This window comes from Bactrocera oleae, chromosome 4 (assembly GCF_042242935.1).
Source record: "Bactrocera oleae isolate idBacOlea1 chromosome 4, idBacOlea1, whole genome shotgun sequence".
Taxonomy (NCBI): Eukaryota; Metazoa; Arthropoda; class Insecta; order Diptera; family Tephritidae; genus Bactrocera; species Bactrocera oleae.
In genome coordinates this window covers 55787709-55812485 of record NC_091538.1, presented here as the reverse complement: position 1 = coordinate 55812485, position 24777 = coordinate 55787709, and the positions used below count along the sequence as shown (strand labels likewise).

At 30.7% G+C, this 24777-nt stretch overlaps 1 protein-coding gene across 3 annotated transcripts in view; it reads left to right on the top strand.

Moving 5' to 3' along the window:
* Positions 1-18191, top strand: part of Syn2 (Syntrophin-like 2) — a 94348-nt gene extending 76157 nt beyond the window's left edge. For all 3 annotated transcript variants that reach the window (XM_036363440.2, XM_036363438.2, XM_070108260.1), the window contains 3 exons: positions 1864-2088; positions 9501-9704; positions 14121-18191. In XM_036363440.2, the coding sequence (XP_036219333.1) occupies positions 1864-2088; positions 9501-9704; positions 14121-14231 (540 nt within the window). In that variant the 3' untranslated portion in view covers positions 14232-18191. The remainder of the gene's footprint in view (positions 1-1863; positions 2089-9500; positions 9705-14120) is intronic.
* Positions 18192-24777: the final 6586 nt, after the last annotated feature.

The window sequence follows — 24777 nt, the reverse complement described above, 5'->3', positions numbered from 1 at the left end:
ATGGAATAATTTATTTTTAATTATTACATTTTTATTTAATTCCATATTTTTATTTGCCATTAAAACAATTGTAATTGTATATTATTTTTGAATCACCCTGCTCTTCAAAATACGCCTCCAAGTATGCAAAAATTTTGCGCATACTTTGTGATCGTGTTAGGTTTATTTCCGTTACGGAATTATATAGCTATATAAGAGCATATTTTGAAAATAATAATATTTACATGTAATATTTATTAAGTTGTGCTTGTTTTACTATATAGATATAAGTACCGGAAATATCGCAAATTAAAACTGAAAATATATAAATGTAGTAGTAAATATACAATAGAGTTGAAGGAAAAAAGAAATAGTCAAATATAAATTGAACTTTTTTTTTTTTTTTTGTTTTGTTTGTTGCTCTGGGGTCTTAAACGCACTACTCAATTGATAAGGCGGTGAAAAAAATACTCTGTCCGATCCGCTGCAGTGTCGATCCGTTTGGATCAGTACACTTCAGCCGGTAAAACTTAAAGAACGTTTTTCTCAACACTTCATTTTTCAAATTGGGTGACAATGGTAATCGGAAATCATCGCACGTATCCAATTAATATTTTAACTCTAGCTTCACATTAATATTATCTAGTGAGCGAAAGATTAATATTATCTATTTCTGGCAAAGATTAAACATTGTCAACAAAAACTCACTCTCGTTTATATAGACCTCGGTGAATTGTGTTTTTGTACCTTTGTTGGTATAATCTTTTTGAATTTTGCGATTAAAGTTTCAGCGAGATTTGACAATTAATATCAAAAACGTAAATAGAGAGAAAGAGAAATCCGATAGAAGCCACACATAAGATTTTTTTCAACACCACACAAACCTAAGCTTATTTTTATCAATCCCAGTTCAATTTGAGAAGATATACATATAACTATCGAAACCTGTAAAGTTGTAGTATATCAGCCTTTGAATTTTTCTAATTTTTCTAAGCTAGAAAAATAGTTTTCCTCGTAATCTTTTTTAACTATGAATTTTCAACCATAAAATATACAAATTACCAAAACAATTAATATTATTTTATAATTAAATTAAAAAATTATGAAGCTCTCGATTCCTCACATATTCCAATAATTTTTAAAAATGTAAATAGCTCACATCTCAAAGATACATTCAACAGTTAATGCGCTTTTTTATAAATAATATTAAATATTCAATATTTTTAAGCGTCTTTGTCTCACCGTGCGAGCTTTTACATATATTTTTTCTCAAGCTTCTGCAATAATAAACAAACAGTATTATGATAAAATAAATAGGGCAGCAATCGATGCAATTAAATATAAAAATGCTTGAATCTTTGCGCAATAATAAAGCAGCAAAACGCAAAGCAATAATCATAACAAGCGTCAGCAGAGCTCATTGAAGCAGCAAAGCTCTCGAAAGTGAACATTTAGCGACTACATATCTTTTTCGTCAAGCGTGCATAATTTTCGCTTTATTTTAGCCAATTGTTTTTGCAGAATTAAACCAAGCCGCCATTTCAATCAATTCTAAATGCAATTTCCGCTTTTATGGCCATATCGCTGCGGACGTTCCGGCACATTTTTAAATAGAAATAAAATGGAAAAAACGTTGTCGTAAAGATCCGCAATGCTTTTCGGCACAAAGCAAATTAGATGTGGGTAAATGAATTGCTGAACGTTGGCAATAATTTCCATTGTTGCGCGGCCCGCCATTTAATACGCCGTTGCTAATTTATTAGTTGAATGCGCTGATTTCTTACTTACTTTCTTTTTGTGTCTTTATTTCCTTTCTTGCAAAATGATCCTTCACAAATGCTAACAAATTTTTGTTTTCCTTTTGTTCTCTCTTTCCATTTACAGTTAAATGTCGCCGGTTTGTCGAAGGCACTGGTGGCTTACAAGGTCTATCAGACAATGTTTCGTGTCGTTAAAGAATCGGAAACGGTGGATAGTCGTCAGCATTGCTTTCTGTTGCAGAGTTCCGGTCATGAGCCACGTTATCTGAGCGTCGAGACGCGACAAGAGCTGCTGCGCATCGAAAATAGTTGGAATGCGGCCATAGTGACGAGCGTAATTAAATTGGGCGTAAGTTTTTTCACCAGTTCGTATATATGTTTATTTGTATGTAAATATATGAATATGTGTGTGTGTGTGTTATTTGCGTAAAAACGACTTAGTTTTAATACAGCCACTTAAATGTCATTTATACACAACCTATTTACATTTTATGGTTATTACGGTTATTCCATTACATGCCACATTTCTCCGCAAGTTGCAAGCGACCAATAAAGCCTCACACCATTCTCAGCACACTATTGCGGTTATGTGAGTATTTAAATGTCCCGAACACACACGGCGGTCGGCAAATATGCTCGTCTATTTGTTTGTATATTTGTATAGATGAATGAGTTGCACGCGTATGTGCTGTTGCGTTGTCTTTGTATGTCTTCTGCTGGCCATTAGTGCAATTACCGGGCGTCAGTCACTTGAACAACCGCTCGAGGCAGAAACGCATCATTGTTGTTGTGGCATTTTGCATGTTGTCCCGCAATTAGTTGCAACTTAACCTTGTCTACGAAGTTTGGCTAATAATCTGGTTATTTTGCGTACTCGGCATTGTTTTCTTTCCAACTTTTACATAATCTTATTTTGGCTTGCCACGCACGAGCGTTATGAAAGGTTCTCTGGATTTGTGTTTGTGTATTGTGAGACGTGATATTTTTAACGCATTTCATTGAGGTAAGGTCAGGGTTCCGTAATATTACATAACTGTGGGAAAATAAGTGTGGTTAAGGGTGCTTAGTGCAATTTTGATTGAAATCGTAATCGAATCGATGGGCAATAAAGTCTTTAGTATCGGAGTAGTCATTGATTGTTCCTTATATTTATGATTTTTGAGGGAAAAGCCGTAAATTATACGCCTTAATAACTGGTGTCTTTTAGACGTGTAGTTTTCAATGAGGTAATACTTTTTTCGGAGTTTGTCTTTATGACAGCTGATACTTGATTTATACTCATTTTGGTTTGCCATTTCTTAATTAACAAACTAACTTCAGACCAACGGAATATGCTTGATTTCCGCGCTTACAAAATCAAACTCAAGCGAGAATTGAAACAGAACGACTATCTAACGCGTCGCGGATCTCTCGGCTGGCATTTTTTCGAAACTTGCCCGAAATAATTTTTAAAATATAATGGGAAATCATTATCTTTATAATAAAGCTAAATTATTGGCTATAAAATTAAATTATATTATAAAAAACACCCTAAATTATTTTACTGCAATAGTAAAAGGTGTGACTTCTTTACTTTGGTCGCTATCTAGATATTAAATAACTTTGAAATTTAAAGGTTTGAGACAGTCAGGGATTTTCAAAAAATCGTACAAACAATTTGGGCTTAAAGAACTCTTTTGAAAATACCATTACCTCATCAAATTTTATAGACTGAGGTTCATATAGTTACTGAACCAACTGCAGCTACACCAGCTGTAGCATGCAACAAGTAACGACGGATTCCCACAAGACTAAAGACAATTTATTGATGCAATTCACTTGCATTTATGAAGGCAATTGACCACTGACACACACATACAGATGCAGCTCTCGAGGCTGCACTTAAGTGCAGACCACTTGCCATTCAATGGCAAGAGGACACTATTTGTTTGGGTGACTTTCATATTTTTAATATCATTTTCTGACGACACTGTTTTTATGGATGGATGTTGTATGTAATGTATTTAAGTATTAAGGCATGATTCCCAACGCATTTCCGGCTTATTCTAACAGATTATAGAATCAAAAACACCATCACTTTATTGTGACGTAATTTAGTGGCCAAAAGAATAGGTTATGTTGAAAGGTTAGCTTGAAAGGTCGATCCTAACAGGAAACTAACTTGAACAGCTTATAGCCGGCCCATTGTGATACCTAGGTATAACTCTTATAAAATTGCTCAGCTAGACCTTTAAAAATTGACGAAGCGCTTTGAGCCGATCACAAGTTTGTTGAGGCGGCTAATGTCAGTTTCAGCAATGACTTCTGGTTCGCCTAAGGTATGACTGCCGGGATGTTTCAATGATGCCTGAGTGTTTCCAACTCACCTTCTTCCATACAACTTAGACAGTTTGAGTCCGATTGTATTTTTAGCCTTACAGCCTTACAGCATTAATGCGTATTAGTAAGAACACCTAAGATTCCGGCAAGATGAACTGAAGATGAAGTGCAAGTAGTTCAGCAGAACTCTTCCATTCTACTCTAGGTCAGAAGGATATCTTAGTCGCGCAGGAGCTGGTCGTCAATCAATGTCTGCTATACTCATGCGAGATCCATAGGTCCAGTGCTAGTACGTAATATAACAACGGCTCTTCACCAGCGGCTCGACATCGTACTTCTTTTTATGAAATAGTTCGCTTAGTTAATAGTCTATACAGTTAAGCTGGAAACATATATCTGAGGGTCTACATTATACACAGTTGCGATAACCTTATCTTCCAAATTTTACTGAAACAATAAATGGTTTTTAAAATAAATAAATGGTTAAAAGCTTGGTCCAGCCCCTTGATACGTTTTATTCACATATCTCAATATCCACTAAACTTTGCTGGAGACATTTCCCGTAAGTATTATTTCATCATACATTATGAAAAAAGGCGAAATCGGATTAAGTACGAGTGCCCGTTGTGGACTCCTTACTGAAAATATCGGTCGATCAGAGATATCTTAATTAAATTTGAAAGCATATTTTCCCATTAGTAATGTGTCGAAAATTAGTTACTTTGTCGAAAATTGGTAAAATCGGATCAAAAGTGTCCCTAGCTCCATAACATAAAAAATTTTAAACTTCTGGTTGACTTTTTATTCCATATTATTGGTCAATATGTTGTTAAATATACAGTTTGTTTACTCCTGAATATATTGCCACATACTTGATCTTTGGAAATTGCATGAGTATAAAAAGTTCGTTTCCAACCGCACTTGTGCCTTTTCTTTATTTATTATTAGTCTTATTTCACTATTAAATGAATATTCATTTCATTTGGAAATAAGAAAAATTAAATGTTTCAATTAATAGTTCACATGTATACTAGATATTTCACAGAAAAATCAACACTATTTTTAGAATAAATACTCTATGATGTAACCGAAGTAAATACCGTCCACCATTCACCACAAATCAGTATAAAAATATACTTATAGAACTATTGGCAAAGCACAAAAAAATTTAATGGTGACATTTTACTTACCTTCACTCACAAAGCCACAGCTACCAAGGAGAAAGACGTAATGCTAGCACCATGCTAACAATCTCGTATAATATTTGACAAAAGCATATGTGCGAACATGTCCACCACTTCAACAGATATTGAGCAATATTATAAGCTTTCATACAAACAACAGTTTAAGACCAAATCCAGACAGTAAAATTACAAGGCCGACAATACCAAATACTCATATGTGCTAATACATATTAAGTTGTGGTCACGAGCATACACACCCAAAATTCATAAGTTCACAAATGTATGTTTATATATACATATTTGTCTGTGTAGAATGTCTACTTTACTCGCATGGCGTCACCGCCCTTGAGCTTTCGGCTCTTAACTTTTGCTTAACATAACTTTGCCATAATGTTCATTGGTCACCGCAGCTCTTTCCATCCTGTTGCTTGCTAACTAACTTGTTCGAGGACTTTTATGCTTAAACAAAAAATACTTGCGCATTTATACGAGCAATGCCGAAAAATTACTGTTACTGGTTGTTGGCATTCAAAGGACATAGTCGTCTGCTTATTTGCTCCAAGTACAATGACCGCCAGTATAATGCGGTGATTTAACAGTTATACACATATGTATATTTCTCTCTTTTTTTGCGCACTTCTTGTCGCATTTTTGTTGTAGTGCCAAGGTACCAATAGTTACCAAACTTTCTTGCACTAACAACTCCACACCAGCAAACTAAGTATTAAGAACTAAGTATTTGTGCACATGCAAAAAAAAATATATAGATGAACGTGCACTCCTTCGTCGTTTTATTTGCGTTAACGGGAAAGCAGAGTCGGAAAATTGTGGGAAATCGATAAGCATTTCATGATGTGACTAGTTGCGTGTCTTTAACTATATATGGATGTATGGTATGTAATGCTCACAACTACAAACAGTATGCAAATTGGCTAAATTACAACCAGAGTAGCTGACAAAGGTGGTATCTGGATGCCAGACATTTCACACTTTGATTTTTGATTGTTTCGTAAGAGAAGAAATTAGGGGTGAGATCATTAGTTATGAATGGGGATATGCGAGCTGAATAATTTTTAGGAATATTTGTGAGATGAATATGGAGAGCAATAAATATTAAACTGGTGACATTTTTTAGTAGCTAAACTGGTTAAGTTTTTAAATTGAAATTTACGAAGTAAATATTTTTCTCTAGAAAGGGAACGATTTCATTTAGTTAAATTAGGCCTACACTCGCATAAGCCTCAAAATAATTTTAAAAAAATGTTTTTTTTTTTTGGTATCTCCAGAAAAAATTTTGTAGAAAATTTAAACCAATTATATCACTTCCGAAAAGGTTTTTCTGAATAGTTTTAGAAATTTGCACTAAATTAAAAAAAATATTCAATAAAACATGACAAAACTGTACCAATGATATACATATACAATAGCTCTTTATATATTTCGTGAATATGAATAAAATTGTAGAAGTTGAAAGTTTTATATGAAATAGAAATAAGCCTTTCAGGTATTATACCGAAAAGTTCGGAAACGTCTGCTAAGTTTATGAACATACAATATGTCCAACTGTCCATCTCTGAATATGCAACAATCTTTGATAGTAGTCATTTAGAACGTCTATAACAAATAACTTGCATAGAAAGGTATATTAAAATATCTATTTTTTGTTATAATATTCCATCTGAAAAGCCACAGAATGATTTGGGGAGACCCTAAACCCAGATTGATCGAGGCAGCTGATGCTCTAAAGATATCAACGGATCTGGTTGGACATAGTATATTCATAAATATATCGTTCATAAATATTTGATTATGTCACAGATCTGGGCCCCGGTAACTTTGTTTTGTCCACAGACCTCAAAAATATTCGCCGGATAAAAATTTTGGGACAATAAAGAGATAATTATCGATACTAAAGGAAATTTTCACTTAAAACACAAATAGTGCCAAAAAAATTATTTCCAAAAATGCATATGGTGAATCGCTTTAATCTGAGCATCTCCCTGAATAACAGATATATGTAGTGTAATAAAATCGTATTTTTCCAAAAAAAATTTTTGTTTCTTTGAAAAGATAAAAACTTTTCAAGCTGTCTCTAAAAATTACTATAACCAATAAATCCCATACAACTGTTTAATTAAAAATGTTGTCTCTAAACAATAATACTTCCATAAAGTAGTTAATAACATGAATATAATGTGGCGGTTTTGAATATAAATGTGGCACTAAAAATTGTGATATTCGGATTTACTTATCTTAATGTGTAAAATGTAATAATATTTAGATTAAGCTAGCTCCCTGAATGTGTAAAATGTAATAATATTTAGATTAAGCTAGCTCCCTGAATAGTGCTATAAGCTTTGCATTTAGATTAGGTGAGCGTATAAACGGCAAATTACAGGAAAATCACATTTATGCTTAACTTTAAATAACAGAGCAGCAAATAACAGGCAGTAACTTTCTAATTCTTAGTGCGATTCCACACGCAAGCCAATTAACTTACTGTTATTTCTTTAAGAGGCGTAAAACTTAATAAATTACAAGACGCTTTATACATTCTCGATATTTGAGGGTTGTTTTGAAGCGAAAAGGATGAAATTTCATTTTTCTATGAATTAATATTTAGTAGATTTAGTAGAAATGTACTGAAAACCAGTTCCAGTTCCTTTTTTTACAGTCCGAAAATTACTGAAATCTGATGAAAAATACGCTTACTCCTAATATAAAGGTTATGTTGAAAACTAGTTTAAATGCCATAATTGACTAAAAAATATATCAGTATATAGTGCTTAATCATTACTTTGATATGCGTATATTACGTTGAGCTATATCGGATTATAACCAAGCCTACTTTCCATATACAGTGGGTTCACAAAATAACGTTTGCTCTTTGCGCAATCGATTCGCGGTAAACTGTATTTATCATTATTATTTTTTTTTTTTTTCGGAAACTAACACATGTTCAAATGCGATCACTGACGTGTACAATGGGCCGCGTCGTACCGTGAAAAAATTAGTGCTCAGTAAAGCTATCGAAATTAAACTTTACACAAAATGTACGCCCTAGGTAGGCTATTACGCCTAAAAATGGTTGAAATCGGGGCCTTGAAACGTTATCATCCCAGGTACCAAAGATGTGAACCTCAGTGTAAAGCTGACTTAAATCCTTTTATGTTGGTCAAAATGTGGGATATTTTAATAAAATTTGGTGGGTTGGTTATACTTAAGAACATAATGTGGTTTAGTGCTAAATATGAATGAAATGGGACTAGACCTTGGTCTAGACTTCATATCGGTAATATATTAATTTCCGATTCTCTTATTTTTTTTCATAATTTAAAAGGCAACCCCAAGCAAAAAAATTTAAAATTATGTAGAAGCTATCTATTATATATGGAACTAAAAAAATAAAATAAAATTATTGAAGAACTTTCTCAAAACCACGAGGATTCGCCTAAAACTCAATGCCAACTAATATATTCCTACATAAAAAAAATATTTTCTTGCTCACCACTTACATATATATGTAGATAGCCAGCAAGCATTCCACTTTTCAAAGCAGTTTATATTCATATAATATATTTAAAAATTCCCAAGAAAGCAATTAATTTCAGCTGCTGAAATAATTGAATTTTATCGCACTGGTTAGGTCACCACAAAAGCGTTGTTAAAAAGGCTTGATTAATGGTGTTAAAGCATTTTAAACCGCACCAGCAGCAATAGCAAGATAATATACAAATATTTCAAGTACTTGCTGTTATACACCCACAAATATATACACACAAACAGCTTTTACAAATACAGTTATTTTTTCCCACTAAGTACAAGTGCGTACATATTTATAAGCGCGTAGGTATCAACCAACTACTATCCACTAGTCCAACTTAGAAGCGCATAAACTTTTTGATTCGTTTATTGCCACAACGCCGTCACATTATTTCTAAATTAAGCCGAGTAAGTGTCCAACAACTCATAATCATTACGTTGAAATGCTGCAAAATGGCGGCTTCATTGAGATGAATGGCAGCGGATTAATGTCACTAAATGCCACTGTATGTGTAAGAATATTTTTTATTTCGTATTCAGTCTAATTTCAAACTACTATAATAAGCTATTTTATACTAATCAAATAATACAAATATATATGTATAGTTATAAGTAAAGTACTATATCTAAGAATATTATCACAATACTGTATAATTTTATAATTTTCCTTATTCCAATTCTTGCTACTTTTCACATCTTTTTCATAACATTTCAGCGCAAAACTTTCGCCGTCTCACATCATGGCAAAAGTGGCGGTCTAACTTTGGACTGGCAGTCGGGTTTCTCGCTGGCGGAAGGTGCCGACTCGGCCATCGTTTGGCAGTATAAATTTTCACAACTGCGCGGTTCCAGCGATGACGGCAAATCAAAATTAAAACTACATTTTCAGGATCATGAAACGCGCGCAATTGAAACAAAAGTAAGTACATGTACGAGTTTGTATGTATGTGTATGCAAGCAGCACGAACTGCTAATCCAAGCATAGCCACCAGCTTAGTTCGGTATATACTGCATATTTCCTTAACTTAACACTCCCCTTAACCACTTTGTCTCAACATAACGCTAGTGATTGATGGTAATGAGTTCAGCAATGGTGAAAGCGCAGAAATGTCGCGGACGGGTGGCGGGAAGCAGGCGACTGCCGGGAAAGCCGTGTGACAGCCGCATCGAAGTACCATTTCACAATTTTCCCTTTTCTGTTATGCCTTCATATACTTGTTTTTGCTACTTCTCATTTTGTTTTGTGCATTTGAAAGCGTAGCGTAGGTATGGCGTGGCGTATAAGTAACAAGTACCAATATCGTCGAAGTGGTAGGGAAGCTATAGTTTTGTTGCCATAACTCCATCCTTTTATTTCACTACTATTTCCTCAGTTTTTACTCGCTGTTTTTCTTGAAGTGCCTACTATTTCTTCTTGAATAGAAATAACGGTATTAGTTTGTAGTTGTTTTTTTTTTTTTGCTCTTTTTACATTGCTTTCTATACAGTTACACTACGTGAGAGCATTGGCGGAGAGTGGTTCGTTTGTAGCTGCTCATTTAAAATTTTTTTTCACTGTTTTAATTCTCATGTCGCCCCTCCCCCCTATCAGTCTGTAGTCGTCCTGTATACAATTTTTGTAGAGTTGCTTTTAGAGTAGTTTTATATCGAAGTTTTTTTTTTTTTTTAAAAACTTTCTTGAGAAGTGCCTTCTAGGCAAAAAAAAAGTATACTATGCTGTTGTTTGTTTTTATGATCTTATGATTTAGTATGTACTATTTAGTTTGTGTGATGAAGTAGGTTAAAGGTATACACATTCATCCATATATTTGCGAACGTGGGGTGATGTTGAAGAGATGTTGAATTGTTTATGTTGAAACTCATTGTTTTACAATGATGCGGTACATTTGTAGTAGTTGAAACTTAGTGACCCATATATTGATTGCTTTCATTATATACAAAAATATATTGTTTATTGCAAATATGGTGGTTAATGGAGTATGGATTTTATAAAAACAAAAGTTTAAATTGGTTTGGTAAAAGTTGTGGTCCGGTTTTTAAGCTATATTGTTTGAAGTTTTTCTTTTTCTTCTACACATTTACTCATTCGAAATAAGTTCCTGCAGCAGAGTTTCAATGATTTTTAAGTAGATAGATGAAATATATATTTTATATATATTATTTTAAATTATGGAACACTTCACTCCTGTCACAGCTTTAAAGTTAAACAAGTTAGTAAAAATAAAAAACTAAAAACTAATATTCTGTTTACCTTCCTACCTAATTTAGTGAAAACAAAAACATAAAAAATTTAGATTTAATAATAACGACAAAATCTTCCGTAAATCTTCAAACATGTTTCGCTTGGAAAATGATTCCCTTAGAGCCTATGAGCTATTTAGAGGCTATTTAAATTCTCTAAAATTCAGTATATGTTGCACAATTGGACTTATGAGCAACATATTTTATATTCGTTTCAAAAAGTATTTCAAAAGCAAATGTAAAACAATTAAATATCTATCTGTCCTCCATGAGCCTAGATAATAGCTAAAATTATGATAGTAAGGCAGTAATGCAACATAAGCTCACCTTTTTCAAGTGCGAGAATTTTGTGTTCACCTTTTTTTAAATAGCCAAGAAGGATATAAAAATTGTAGAAATTCGTTATTTCAATTTTTTCTGTTCATTTCCTTCCATATATGTGGTTTCGTCTTTAACGCCTATCTTCTGTTGATTCTTGTTATTTTTAGGCTATATTACCAACTAATAATTACTTGGCATGGTATTTATTAATATCACTGAATCCAGTAGTTTAATGGAATTTTTTTTTTGTATATATCCTTTGATCTTGCTTCGTACATAAATAGCACTTACCGACATCAGTTGGAAAACACTATTTTCTGTTGTCATTCAGTCAAACTGAGTAGTCCATACTTGCTGAATCACCTGAAATCTACCTGTTTTTTTATTCTAGAATAAATAAATTATAAATAAAAGCAGTTGCAATTCATTTCTATAATAGAAAATTTCGGTTCTTTTAGTTATAATTTATAGCTTTTGCCTCATTAAAAAACTATTCTTTCAAAATTTTCTTAGCTTAACTGAGTGTCAAATATTTATATAATATTTAATTGCGCACACAGTATTTTTAGTCATTAAGCTTTCAATTCTCTCACCATTTACAACAATAATGCCCTGTTTTTAAGCCAGCGTTCGATTGTTTATTTGTTACGTATACGCCCTGCAAAAGCAAGCAAAAAAATTCAGATGATATTTGTTAAAGTTTGTCTCAACGCAAATGTAAGACTTATGTAGAAATTGAACAATAAAAGGTTTATCTATTCAAAACCACGTTTCCAAACTGTTTAGAATTTTTTTGGTAGACAGAAATAGTTCAAAAAATTGTTATTTTTAGAAAATAGTGAGCTTTGTTAGAATCGTTATATCGCAAATAAATAATAAAACAAAACAGTTTTTTGGTTTTTCTTACTGAAAATATTTTTTTAAACATCTAACTAAATCGTCGATTAAAGGCTGATCGTCATAAATACCCTAACTAGCCGTTGACACCTATTAAACAATCATTTTAGCTATGCACTAGTTCTTGTAAATGAAAGATATGTTTTTTATATAAAACACAAATTAAATATCTTGATTACTTTCACAGATTTTAGTTTATTTAGTGATCAATCTGATGAAATATTAAAATGTAAAAAATTTAACTAAAACCTACCATTTATCTATTTTGAAGTATAGCCTCCTCTTAATTATAAATAAAAATAACAAAATGAATTTTTTCATACCGTAAGTCATTGCACGGACAATATCTGCTAGTAGTTAATTTTTTATGTTTCATCCTCAGTTTAGCAGTGGTTTAATTAATGCAGTCATTTTTATACTCTCGCAACCTGTTGCTACAGAGTATAATAGTTTTGTTCACCTAACGGTTGTTTGTATCACCTAAAACTAATCGAGTTAGATATAGGGTTATGTATATATAAATGATCAGGATGAAGAGACAAGTTGAAATCCGGGTGACTGTCTGTCCGTCCGTCCGTCTGTCCGTCCGTCCGTCCGTGCAAGCTCTAACTTGAGTAAAAATTGAGATATCTTTATGAAACTTGGTAGACAATTTTCTTGGTACCGTGAGACGGTTGGTATTGCAGATGGGCGTAATCGGACCACTGCCACGCCCACAAAACGCCATTAATCAAAAACAAATAACTTGCCATAACTAAGCTCCGCAATAAGATACAAGACTGTTATTTGGTACACAGGATCACATTAGGGAGGGGCATCTGTAGTTAGAACTTTTTTTTAAAAAGTGGTCGTGGTCCCGCCTCTAATAGGTTTAATGTGCATATCTCCTAAACCGCTAATGCTATAATAACAAAATTCACTAGAAGCAAATGCACAAGAAACACTTCTATTGACGGTGTGAAAATAGTTGAAATCGGGTGGCAACTCCGCCCACTCCCCATATAACGGTACTGTTAAAAACTACTAAAAGCGCGATAAATCAAGCACTAAACACGCAAGAGACATTAAATTTTATCTCTGAGATGGTATAAATTGGCTTTATAGAAACCGCGTTCAAAATTAGTCAGTGGGCGTGGCACAGCCCACTTTTAGGTGAAAACCCATATCTTGAGATCTGCTCAACCGATTTCAACCAAATTCGGTGCATAACGTTCTTTTCATGTTTCTATGTCATAGTGCGAAAATGGGCGAAATCGGACTACAACCACGCTTACTTCCCATGTAACACCATTTTCAATTCCATCTGATTCTTTCACTTTCCACTATGCAAATCAGGTAACAATGATTATATCGGGGTAAAACTTTGCGTGAATAATGCAATTAAAGTATGCCACCTTGCGGCCAAAACTGTTCAAACCCCTAAGTACTAAATATGTGGACCCCAGTGCTTATAGTTCACCTTCTACCGAAAATATCAGTCAATCCACAAAGAAATTTCAAACGAGTATACCATTTGACTTTGCGAGAGTATAAAATGTTCGGTTACATCCGAACTTAGCCCTTCCTTACTTGTTTTTCTTTGTTTTTTAAATCCCAGAAACCACTTTTTGCTTCTCTTAACGAATTCTTTTCGAAAATATTAAACATTTTTTTTTGTACTGTTTAAGCTATTGTTTCAACAGCATTTTAACTACATAACGCTGATATAATGAATGAAGACAGTCGATTTTAAAACTCCAAACTTTTTCTATAATGATAATTAACCACTATGATATTATATTAGTTTTTGTCGATTACTTATTTCAGTAAATAATAATAAAAACAACAACTTGTTTCACAAATTTTCTTCATTTCTAATATATTTCCATTAAAACAGGAACTGGAATGTCAAGTGCTGCAAAGCTTACTCTTTTGTATGCATGCCTTTTTGACCGCCAAAGTCGCCTCAGTTGATCCGGCGTTTCTAAGTTCTATCCAACAAACCTAAAATCGGCGCATTGAAAATATATAAACAAACAAATCGAATGAAATTCGTTGCGCTATTGAAATTTAAAAAGCGAAAATGCGCTACAAATGTGACGGAAAGAAATTTATTATTGTATTGAATAATTTAAACGGCAAGTAGGTACTTAAAAAATTACAAACTAACTAATAAAAAAAAACAAAAACAATATTAAAAAATCTTAAAACACAAAACATAAAGAAAAGAGAAATATTTATAACGGATATTAAAGAAAATTAGCTTAAAATTTATACTTATACTTTGGCATATACCACTTATAGATATTTAAAACAATTACGGTACTTAGTATGAATATATTGAAAAGCATGGCGAATACGTGTGTGCAAATATTATATAATATATAAAATAACTCATATTGAATATACACGTCTGAAGACATTAAGGTCTTATATGCGATATATAGACCTAAATGAATATACAGAACACACATACATAGTTATATTCATTGAGATCTGATGATCGACAAGCAAATGTTGGTGCAAGCGCGTAAGTTAAGCGGTTACCGCTAACTTTTTCCCATTATTAGTCATTGTTAATCATTACTATTAGCTTGTTATAATTAAGGTATGTAATTAATATAGTTAAATAATGTCAGCTCTACTGATGAAAGAAAGATTATTTTCAAATTTTGTTTAGCACAAGAAAAACTTATGCACCAAACAAATGTTTAATTCTATGGAAATAAATAATTATATATACATATGTACATATTAATGGTTCAATGCTTCTAAAGCTCTGTTATTTTAAAGAAAATTTAAAACAAAACTGAAATTTTATATAGGAAAATATCTATTCTACCATTTGCCTGCTTTCAGCTCTTTGCGATCCATTAGATATATGTATAAGGTGCAGAGTGAAAAATATTTTGTTTCATATAAATGAATTAATTTAAAACTAATTAGCTTCACAGCAATATATTGACATGTAGTTTTCAAAATTATGCTGCCTTTTATTCGTATGTATTAAAATGTTCACAATTCCCCGAACAGTTACTTCACTATTGTATAGCTTCAAAAAATATGTGCTGAAAACAAAAAATTATTACTTGGCGCACTTAAAACGTTATCATTAATTTTTATAGCATACAAATTTTTAAATTCTAAAAGTTAAATACAATAACTGCAAATATCTATTAACTTTATTTAATATATTTTATAGGAAAATTTTACACGAGTACATTAGTAATTTTATGCTCTAAATTGTTTTGTAAAAATTTTATTTATAATAAATAGTACACCTATACCACTCCATGAAAAGTAAGAACAAAGATAAATAGACATTTGTCTGCCTCCATGTTGTAGTGATTGAAGATTCGGTTTATCACTGCGAAGAGCGTAAAGACTAGTTTTCAATATAAGTAAAATGATACATGAGGCTTTCGGATACGGCTTAAGGGGCACTCCTAGTGTGAAATTTAAAAAAAAACGACCTTCAAACATAACACGCTAAAATTTTAAATCGATATTTTAAATAGTTAAAGTTTTGGGTTAAAGCCCTCCAAATTATAGCCATTGAGTTCAATCAGCTCCAACAGTATATATTTAAACGCGTTATTCTCAAAACTACATATTTTAATTTGCTACAGTGATTACCCGAAGACAAATGAACCGAAATTTGTTTTGCAGGTTCTGTATATGTTTTTCCATTCAATAATCGATTAGTTTCATTATCGAAAATGTAATTTTTGCAGGCCAAAAACGACCAAATCTTCACTTTCAACTGTTTTTAAAACGCCGTCATTTTTTTAACATATTAATTTTTTTCCAACCTTAGGTCATTATACGGGCAATATCTTTGAGTAAAGAATTTTTACCATAGGGTTTATCCACTGCGAAGACCGAAATCACTGCAGCAGCGAAGGACCTTTTGTTTTAGAGTCGTCGGAAATCACATGTAATTCGAAAAATAATAAATTTTTATCTTCGAAAATTCTACTGTGTATCCTTAAATTATATATAAATATAACCTTAATAGTTACAGTAGTTTTTTCTTTTTTTAATTGCTAAAAATTGCTTTTTCTAGGCTACTCTACACAACAGACACTAGATCTGCCCCTTTAATTACTCTTTCCTTGGAAAATTAATTATAAAAGCCTCTAAAAATTAAAAGCTCACAAATTTAAAATATATTTCTCTTTAAATGGTCCATTGAACAGCTAGTTGCAACATATAGACTTCTTTTTAATGTTTAACACAAAAAATAACCTTAGCGCTTTTCTTTTGTCACAAGGAAGTAACTGATTTGGGCGAAATAACAATATTATATAATGAAATAATTTTATTTTTAATAAAATGCACTATCTAATAATAAATTCTCCTCAAATTGATTTTATTTCACCGAATCCTACAATTAAACGTTAAAAGCTTCGATTTTTTTTTTTTTTTGAACACTCAGTCACAATATGTCAATTTAAAATTGTGTCTTCTCCAAGCAAAGCAAATTAAAATTAAAAAAAAAAAAAAACTTTTAACCAAAAAACTTACACTTATATAAATACATAACTGCATATAGTATTACATACGAATATGCGATAAGTGCATACAAGCAATAGGTAACATAATGTATAAAACCTTCGAGTATGTGTGCAACAAATATTTATTACACTTTGCAACAAAAATCTCAACCTAGCCACCTTCTCTACCAAAAACACAAACAAACAAAAAAACAAATAATAAAAGCATTAACATTTAAATGTATTTATGTACTATATTATATAGAACTTGACAGGCTTTCCAAATAAAAAGTAAAACTTAAAATTAACAAATCATATATATATATATACATATATACCGTGACACACACACAGAGACATGTATATTGCCGATATAACAAAATGAAATCAAATATTAAAACCAATTACTTTAAAATGTCACTCATACATACAAGTATACCTATAAATAGTTTTTAAAAGCAAAATGCAAACAAATATAATACCGATATATACGCGCAAGTGCAAAAGTCACCGAAACGTCAACAACTCAGAATTGACAGCTCAAGTAAATGTCAAAACACAACTCATCAACTTAACCATATCAATCGCATAGAAACGAAAAACAAAATTTAAATACAAATAAAAAAATAAAAAATAAAAAACTTATTAATTACAAACTTACATAATAGCAGATTCAATGCAATGCAGTAAATATTAAATAAAAATTAAATATTTTCATGCGTACATACAACCACATACATAGATACACAGCTATTCATAAATGCTATCTATACACACAAGTAAGTAATACCGTCATATGCAATATACAAAATTATGCATACACATAGATATACATATAAACATATATTATATTACAAAAAAAAAAAATTATATATATAACTTATATAATATACTCCTGCATATGTATGTATGTATAATTGATGCGAAAAATTCGATAAAAGCAGCAAGTCGAAATTGTATACACAAAGGTAAATATACAAACAAGTATATACACAAAAATACATTAAAAAAATTTGTTTTGATATATTTGTAATATAATTAATTAAACCATGAATAAAAAAATATTTTTTAAACTACGTAATTAAAAACTTTAAAATAATCGAAAACTACAAGCTTGTGTATTGAAAATCGCAAGTAAATATATACAAAGTAATTTTGAGCAAAAATAACAAAACATTTATTTATTTTTTTTTTATTACTTCAAAGCTTGAGAATTTATAAAAATAAATAAATAGAATCCAATAAATCAGAAAAACCAAAAATATCTGACGTTTATTATATTTTTAATAAATAATAAGCAACAAAAATAATAGAAGTGCAAGTTTTTACGTCAATCCAAAAATTGTTAGGTTAAATATGCCGTTTATAATACGACAAAAAAACATAAGTCAAGATTTTTCAGTTTTTGAAATCCAAATTTATCTTTTCTTTAGATTATTTGACAAAAAATATCTATATAAAAAAAATCTATATATTTTGTAGAGTATGTTTAATTATAAATATTTGACAAAAATACCATAGTAAAAGTCAAGATTTTTCAGTTTTTAACAAATCCAAATATACTTTTTGGTGATGTTCGACTATTAATATTCGACATACATAAATAATAAAAGTGATTTTGTACAAAATTCAAATATTTTTTTGAGTTATGTTTAACTATTAACGTTCGACAAAAATAATATAAGTCAAGTATTTCAAGTTTTTAAAAATTATAAATATTTTTTAAGTCATATTTAACTATTATTATATATATGGGAGATATTTAACTATTATTATTTGACAAAAATAATAAAAGTCTAGATTTTTCAGTCTTTTTTCAAATTCCAAATAAATTTTAGGAAATTTGTTTTTTTTATTCGACAAAAATAATAAAAGTCAACTATTTAAAGTTTAAAAAAAATCAAAATAGTTTTTAGGTTGTGTTTAACCATTATTAATCAAAAAATAATAATAAAAATCAGGTATTTTCAGTTGTTAAAAAATGGATTTTTGATTAAGGTTTACTGTTATAAATTAAAAATTACAAAAAATAAGATTTTCAAATTTTAAAGAATCTAAGATTAATAAAAAGTACCAACATGAAGACATGCTGCGAATAACAAGAACAAAAAATACTACTCTAACAACAAAAACTCAGACCTAATTATTTTAAATGCCAGAAATAACAGTGAAATTGCACCCCTGATTTAAAAGCATTGTCTTAAACTCACAAACCTTGACTCAACGCTTATTTATAGCAGTATATTAATGGTAATATACTGGTATATGCAGCTCACGCACACACACCCACAAAGCAGATCCATCAAATTATTTGCATACGTGAGTGAAAACGGTAATCCATTAATATTCTTAATTATTATGCCAATATATGTATGTACTCAATCATCCGCTTAATATAATGCAGTAGCAACAGCCAAATCCACCAACAACAACAACAAAATCACAAACACAAAGTCCTTCATATATACCGTTAGTTTTCCATGCGCTAAGTACAACAATAGAATTTGTAGAATTAATCAAACGGAAAATAAACTTAAAAAAAAAAATAAATTGCATTTGTAGTAAAGCAATAAAAAAAGTTATTTGCTTTTGGAAAAAGCACTATACAAACAACATACTAATGTGCATATGTATTTCCTAAAATTAAAAATAAATTTGCAAATTTTTATGTGCGATTTAATAAATGTTTTATAAGTTTATTGATTTTGGTTTGCTTTATAATTTACAGTTCACTTATCACTGTATACATATATAAGTATGTGCTTATATACACAAACATATTTATATACATATATGTAAATGTATGCAGTTATTACGTAATGTTGTGGAAAACGCTCTTGGGGCAAAAACATACAAATATGTATACCGGCATTATCTGTAAAAAATTGCAAAATTAAACTTAAAAAACAGAAAACCAGAAAAACACAATGAAAACTAATGGGAAAGGCAGAGATGAAAAATTGAAAATAAAACGCATAAAACTCATTGCTATTAGCAAAATGCCACATTGTGTTTTCTTTGAATTTTGTGAGTTAAAATTATTGAGAATATTTTACTGGGAACTCAACATATCATTATCTTTATCAGTTCAGTCGCTAGGTTAAGTCAGACATTCAGAGCAGCTATAATGAGAAAACTCTGCATATCTTTTTGTCTCTCTCTCAGTACTGCTGCTAGTATCAACATAGTTTTCAGATGATCTACTTTTATAATGAGGACACTTAGCATCGCTTTCCATTCTATCAGTTCGACACTAAGTCACTGACATTCCGCGTTTCCGTACTTACCGCCCGTATCAAACCAAATTTGTCAAAAGTTATGCCCGTAGTTGCAACGTAGAAATCAGTTGACCTCTTTTGTTTTCTACTAAAATCTAAAATCCAACTATTAAATATAATCTACCTATTTATAAAGAAACGTATTCGACTCTTATTTTGAGTTATTTTAAGAATATTTCAAATAAATCAAGTTTATTTTTAAATTGCTACAAAATATCGAGACTGGTAACCCTGCGTTGCAAGAAATTGCTCTCTCAGTCTCAGCTCAATCGTTTCGACGGAAAAAACGAAATTTTCGAGGATATCCTACCGTAGGGTCTTAACATTGTACTCTCATAAGATAGGTCGTGTCAGCTGATTCGGTCTATGGTTTTGCGTCGGTGACTGTTTCCAGCATTAGACTCAACCAGACAATCCGGAGTTTATAGTGAGAGAACTCAGCATCACATTATCTCTCTCAGCTCACCACATAGACTTAAATAGACATTCAGAGGATCTAAAATGAGAAAGCTCAGTAAAGTCTTCGAGTATTATTTAGACATTCTGAGGGCTTTTGCGCAGAAAACTTACTATATCTTTGTATTTCAGTTCCCCAGACTCAACCAGCGTCTTCGTGATGGATTAGTAAGCATTGGGAGATACTGTAAGGAGGAATAAATAACATGTACAATACCTACGCAACGAACAATAAAATCTATCAACTCGGATATCTTTAGTTTGGTTTACCAGCCATAAAACTATATCCGAAAACGACAACGCTCATGAGCTGGCTACTGCGGGAACCTCTCTGAGTGCTAGAATGAAATTATCCGCTTGGAATAATGAAAAAAAAACTAACTCCCAGTTAGAAAAAAATGGAAAGGAGATGAAATGTAATCAAGAATTTTAAAGACAAAATAAATCTAAACCAGACATGAGAAATTAAAAGTTAAAGAGACTCTTAGAAAGTCTTAGTAAGTCCAAAAGGGGCATATTGAAACATTTTCAAAATACACTAAACGTGATATAAGGCAACTAACGCAATATAAAGCTCCAGCATTACGTATTTTTGGATTCAAAAACTTTGAACTTTTAATCCAAATGCAATTTGGGTATTAAAAATTTAAAATTATTTTTTATTAAGATTTTCGGGGTTTTAAAATTAAAAAAAAAACCCAATTTAAGTAAAAATATATATAGTATTTTAAATGCATTATTGTCAACCCTATAAAATACACGAAATCTTAAATAGGTAAAAATGAACCCTATTTATAAAAGTCCAGGATATCGTGGGTATACATATACATTTGGGTGGCTAAAAAACCGAATATTTTTTTTCGCTTGGTTTTCTAAAAAATATCTCTGCAAGTATGAGTTCTTAATTGTAACGGGAAGGTCCTCCGCCTTACATTTTCTATTTTTCTCTTATTATCAGATAGAAAAATTCATATCTTGCTTCTAACTGCTTGAAAAAATATCTCGCTTCATAGATTTTGTAGGAAATTAAATGTTCTACAAACTGGTTTCTCATGATTTTTTCGTAAACCTAACCGTTTAAAATATATTAACGGTTGAATTTGCTTTTTTAAGGCAAACTTTTTTATGAATTTATAGCTAATATATATATGTACATACATACTCGTATTAAAAAATTCTTTTTTTTTAGAACTTACAGAACATAATATAAGTATTTGATAACCATATACATATGTACCTATACTTAAATCTGAATCTCCTTTTTTTCTTACTATAAATTTATGATATATGTAAATCATATTCAATTCCATTTAAATTTCTCCATATTACAAATACATACGAGTACATATGTGAAGTAAGTAAGGTACTTGAAAAAAATTTCTTTGTAAGGTAAGTATGAGTATAATTTTCATTTATAACTTTTGAAGTAGATTTCAATTCAAATGCATGTAATGTAAGCAAATTATCTTTGTTTAATATGTGTAGCCATTATTTACTTGTAATTATGTAATACAATAACGCACTCATATTAAAAAGCTTTTAACCTAGATACCTGGATCCTTACGCTCTCGCCAATTATTTATGCGTAGATTTGTGTGCAAATAAAACACGCCACAGCTTAACTAGTGTATGTACATGTATGCGTAAAATGGCTGACTACTGCCACAATTATATATATTATCGAAAATAAATAAGTCGAAATAATGCAAATTTATATTAAATTAATAGAAAATATTAAAAAGTTGAATGAAAAATGCCCAAGGGCAAAATTTTAACATAGGTAAATCATAAAATCCTTTTGATTTATTGATGACTAAATACTCACACTTATTTTTTTGTTTACTCATACAAATGTTTAATTATTAGAAATATGAATGCTATTATAGTTATGCATATTAAATTATAATACTTAATTATATTTACTATTTTCCCTTCACTTGCCGGAGTCATTACTATAAATAGATTGCAATCGATACACAAGTAACGTATTTAATGGTTATACATATTTTATTAAGTTAAGTTGTTAATGCCCTATACAGGGTGTGCAAGATTTTAAGTCGATATATAAACAATGAATTATTAACAGTTTGAGTTGGTTAAGCATGCTTTGAAAAGTTCAATTTAGTAATCACTGTCTGATTCTCTGACTTTGAAACAAAATTATCGGTAAAAAACGATATCGCTCAATACGACGTTGCCACATCGATTTCTGCGGTCAACAAGTGATGACATTGACAGACCACTCAGATCTAAAGATTTTAATCCTCTGACTCTTCTTTGTGGCAAGTTGTAAACCTACAACCATCGGACTATTGATGAGCTCAGTTCAAACACCAAAGACATAATCATCGATATACCGTCCGATATTCTCGAAATCGTAATGTAAAACACAAAGAAAAATATAAATCTTCTGCATGCAATAAAGGTGATCACTTTACTGAATTTGTATTAAAAAATTGTAGACTCCTTAAAGAAAAAACGGAAAGATAGTTTTTTGCAAGTGTTTCAATGTTTGCATACCGACGTTGAAACACCTTGTAAATATATACAATAAATGCATAAAGGTACACTAGATTCAGTATATGCATTCAATAAATACTTCTATAAGCCTAAGCGTGGACGCATACTTAATAAATATGTATAACACATAAAGAGAAATAAATCAATAATCGCTTATAGGTTTCTAGTAATAGCGACAGTAAGTAAATTAATACTTGCACAAATACAATTATTACTTAGTAGGACCCATATACTAACGTACATAATAGTTAGAAAGTAGATTAGAAAATTTATTTTTAATACATAGGTATTTTTACTAGAATATCTCTTTAAAATTGTATTACTTAATAGCAAAAATAATGATAATTTAATTTAATAATTGTTAAATAAATGCAAATTATTCTTAAAAATGCATATACTCGTATAAATAGAGAGATGGATCCTCGTTGCCTTAAAGTGCCGTTATTATGCGTGGTTTAAGGGGTTATATCCACTAGCAAGTCAAAAAAAAAACGCGCTTTTTGTGATTTTTTTAAATTTATACTATAATAAATTAGTAAAAAATAATGCACATAGAATTTTATGCATCTTAATAATAAATGATTCATTTTGAAAAATTTTGGAGGAAGACTTTTCTGCTTAGAAACATCTTATTTACTATAGATTACTATAGATTAATACAGTTAATGACAGAAGGACTAGTCAAATTTTGAATTTTTGACAAAATGGCGGCTTCCCAAAAAAGAAAAGAGTTCTTTGTAAAAAAGTGGCTGAAAAATTCGAAATTGTTTCCAGAAATTTTATTCCTTTCATCAAAACGGAAATTTCAAGCGATCGGTTCAGCCGTTTCGGAGAAATTTTCCTCACCGAATTCTAATTATTTAAAATTAAAAATATTTTTTACAAATATTTGGGTTTTCATAAAGTAATGCTTCGCTCATTCGGGCTGGAATGGATCTACATAATATAATATAATATGTATAGGCATATCTAGTATTATATACTACTAAATAAAAGTATGAAACAAACAAATGGTTGTACATAACTACTTGTAACATAACTAATAAGTGAACAAAGCTACGTAATTATTAAAGATTTTGCCTCAGATATATATCGACAATAATTTAAAAATGAAATAATTCTTAGCAGCATATACATATGTATATATGTAAGTAATAATTTCCTTAATTTTCATTGCAGCATACGCCCTACCAGAGAATGTTAATAATAATTTTTATAATAAATAATTTTATATAATAAATAATTTTTTATAATAAATAATTTTTAATAATAAATAATTTATTAACATTCTCTGCCTTCATCGCTTAGCTAACATACCCCACTATAATAAATCGAATTAACTATCAGCATTTTGGCGTTGTTTGGAGTGAACTCGCCATTCATTATCAGAATACCTACTTCCATTAAAAATAATGAGTTTCTCTTAAGGGATTTCCATAGGAAGTTCCGCTAATCTGTTTCATTTAAGCTTGCGGTAGACTCGGATGTTTTTTGTAATAGTGTTTTAAGCATATAGTTTTGTATAAAAAATATTTAATATAAATTGTCATAAAATGGCGGCATAGTACCCGAAAATGGAGAAACGTTACAAACAGTTATATTCATACGTGTGTTATATGTAAATACATATGTATGCATATACCATATACAAACGCTGGAACGCAAGAAACGGTAAGTCAAATAGTTAATTGTTAATTGTTTTTATATGTAGAGTTTACGTGTTAGATTAACAACTTTTTGCAGGAAAATTTTATCACTTCCTATTTAATTAATTCAGTTCGTTTTACAATTTCTGTTGATAAAT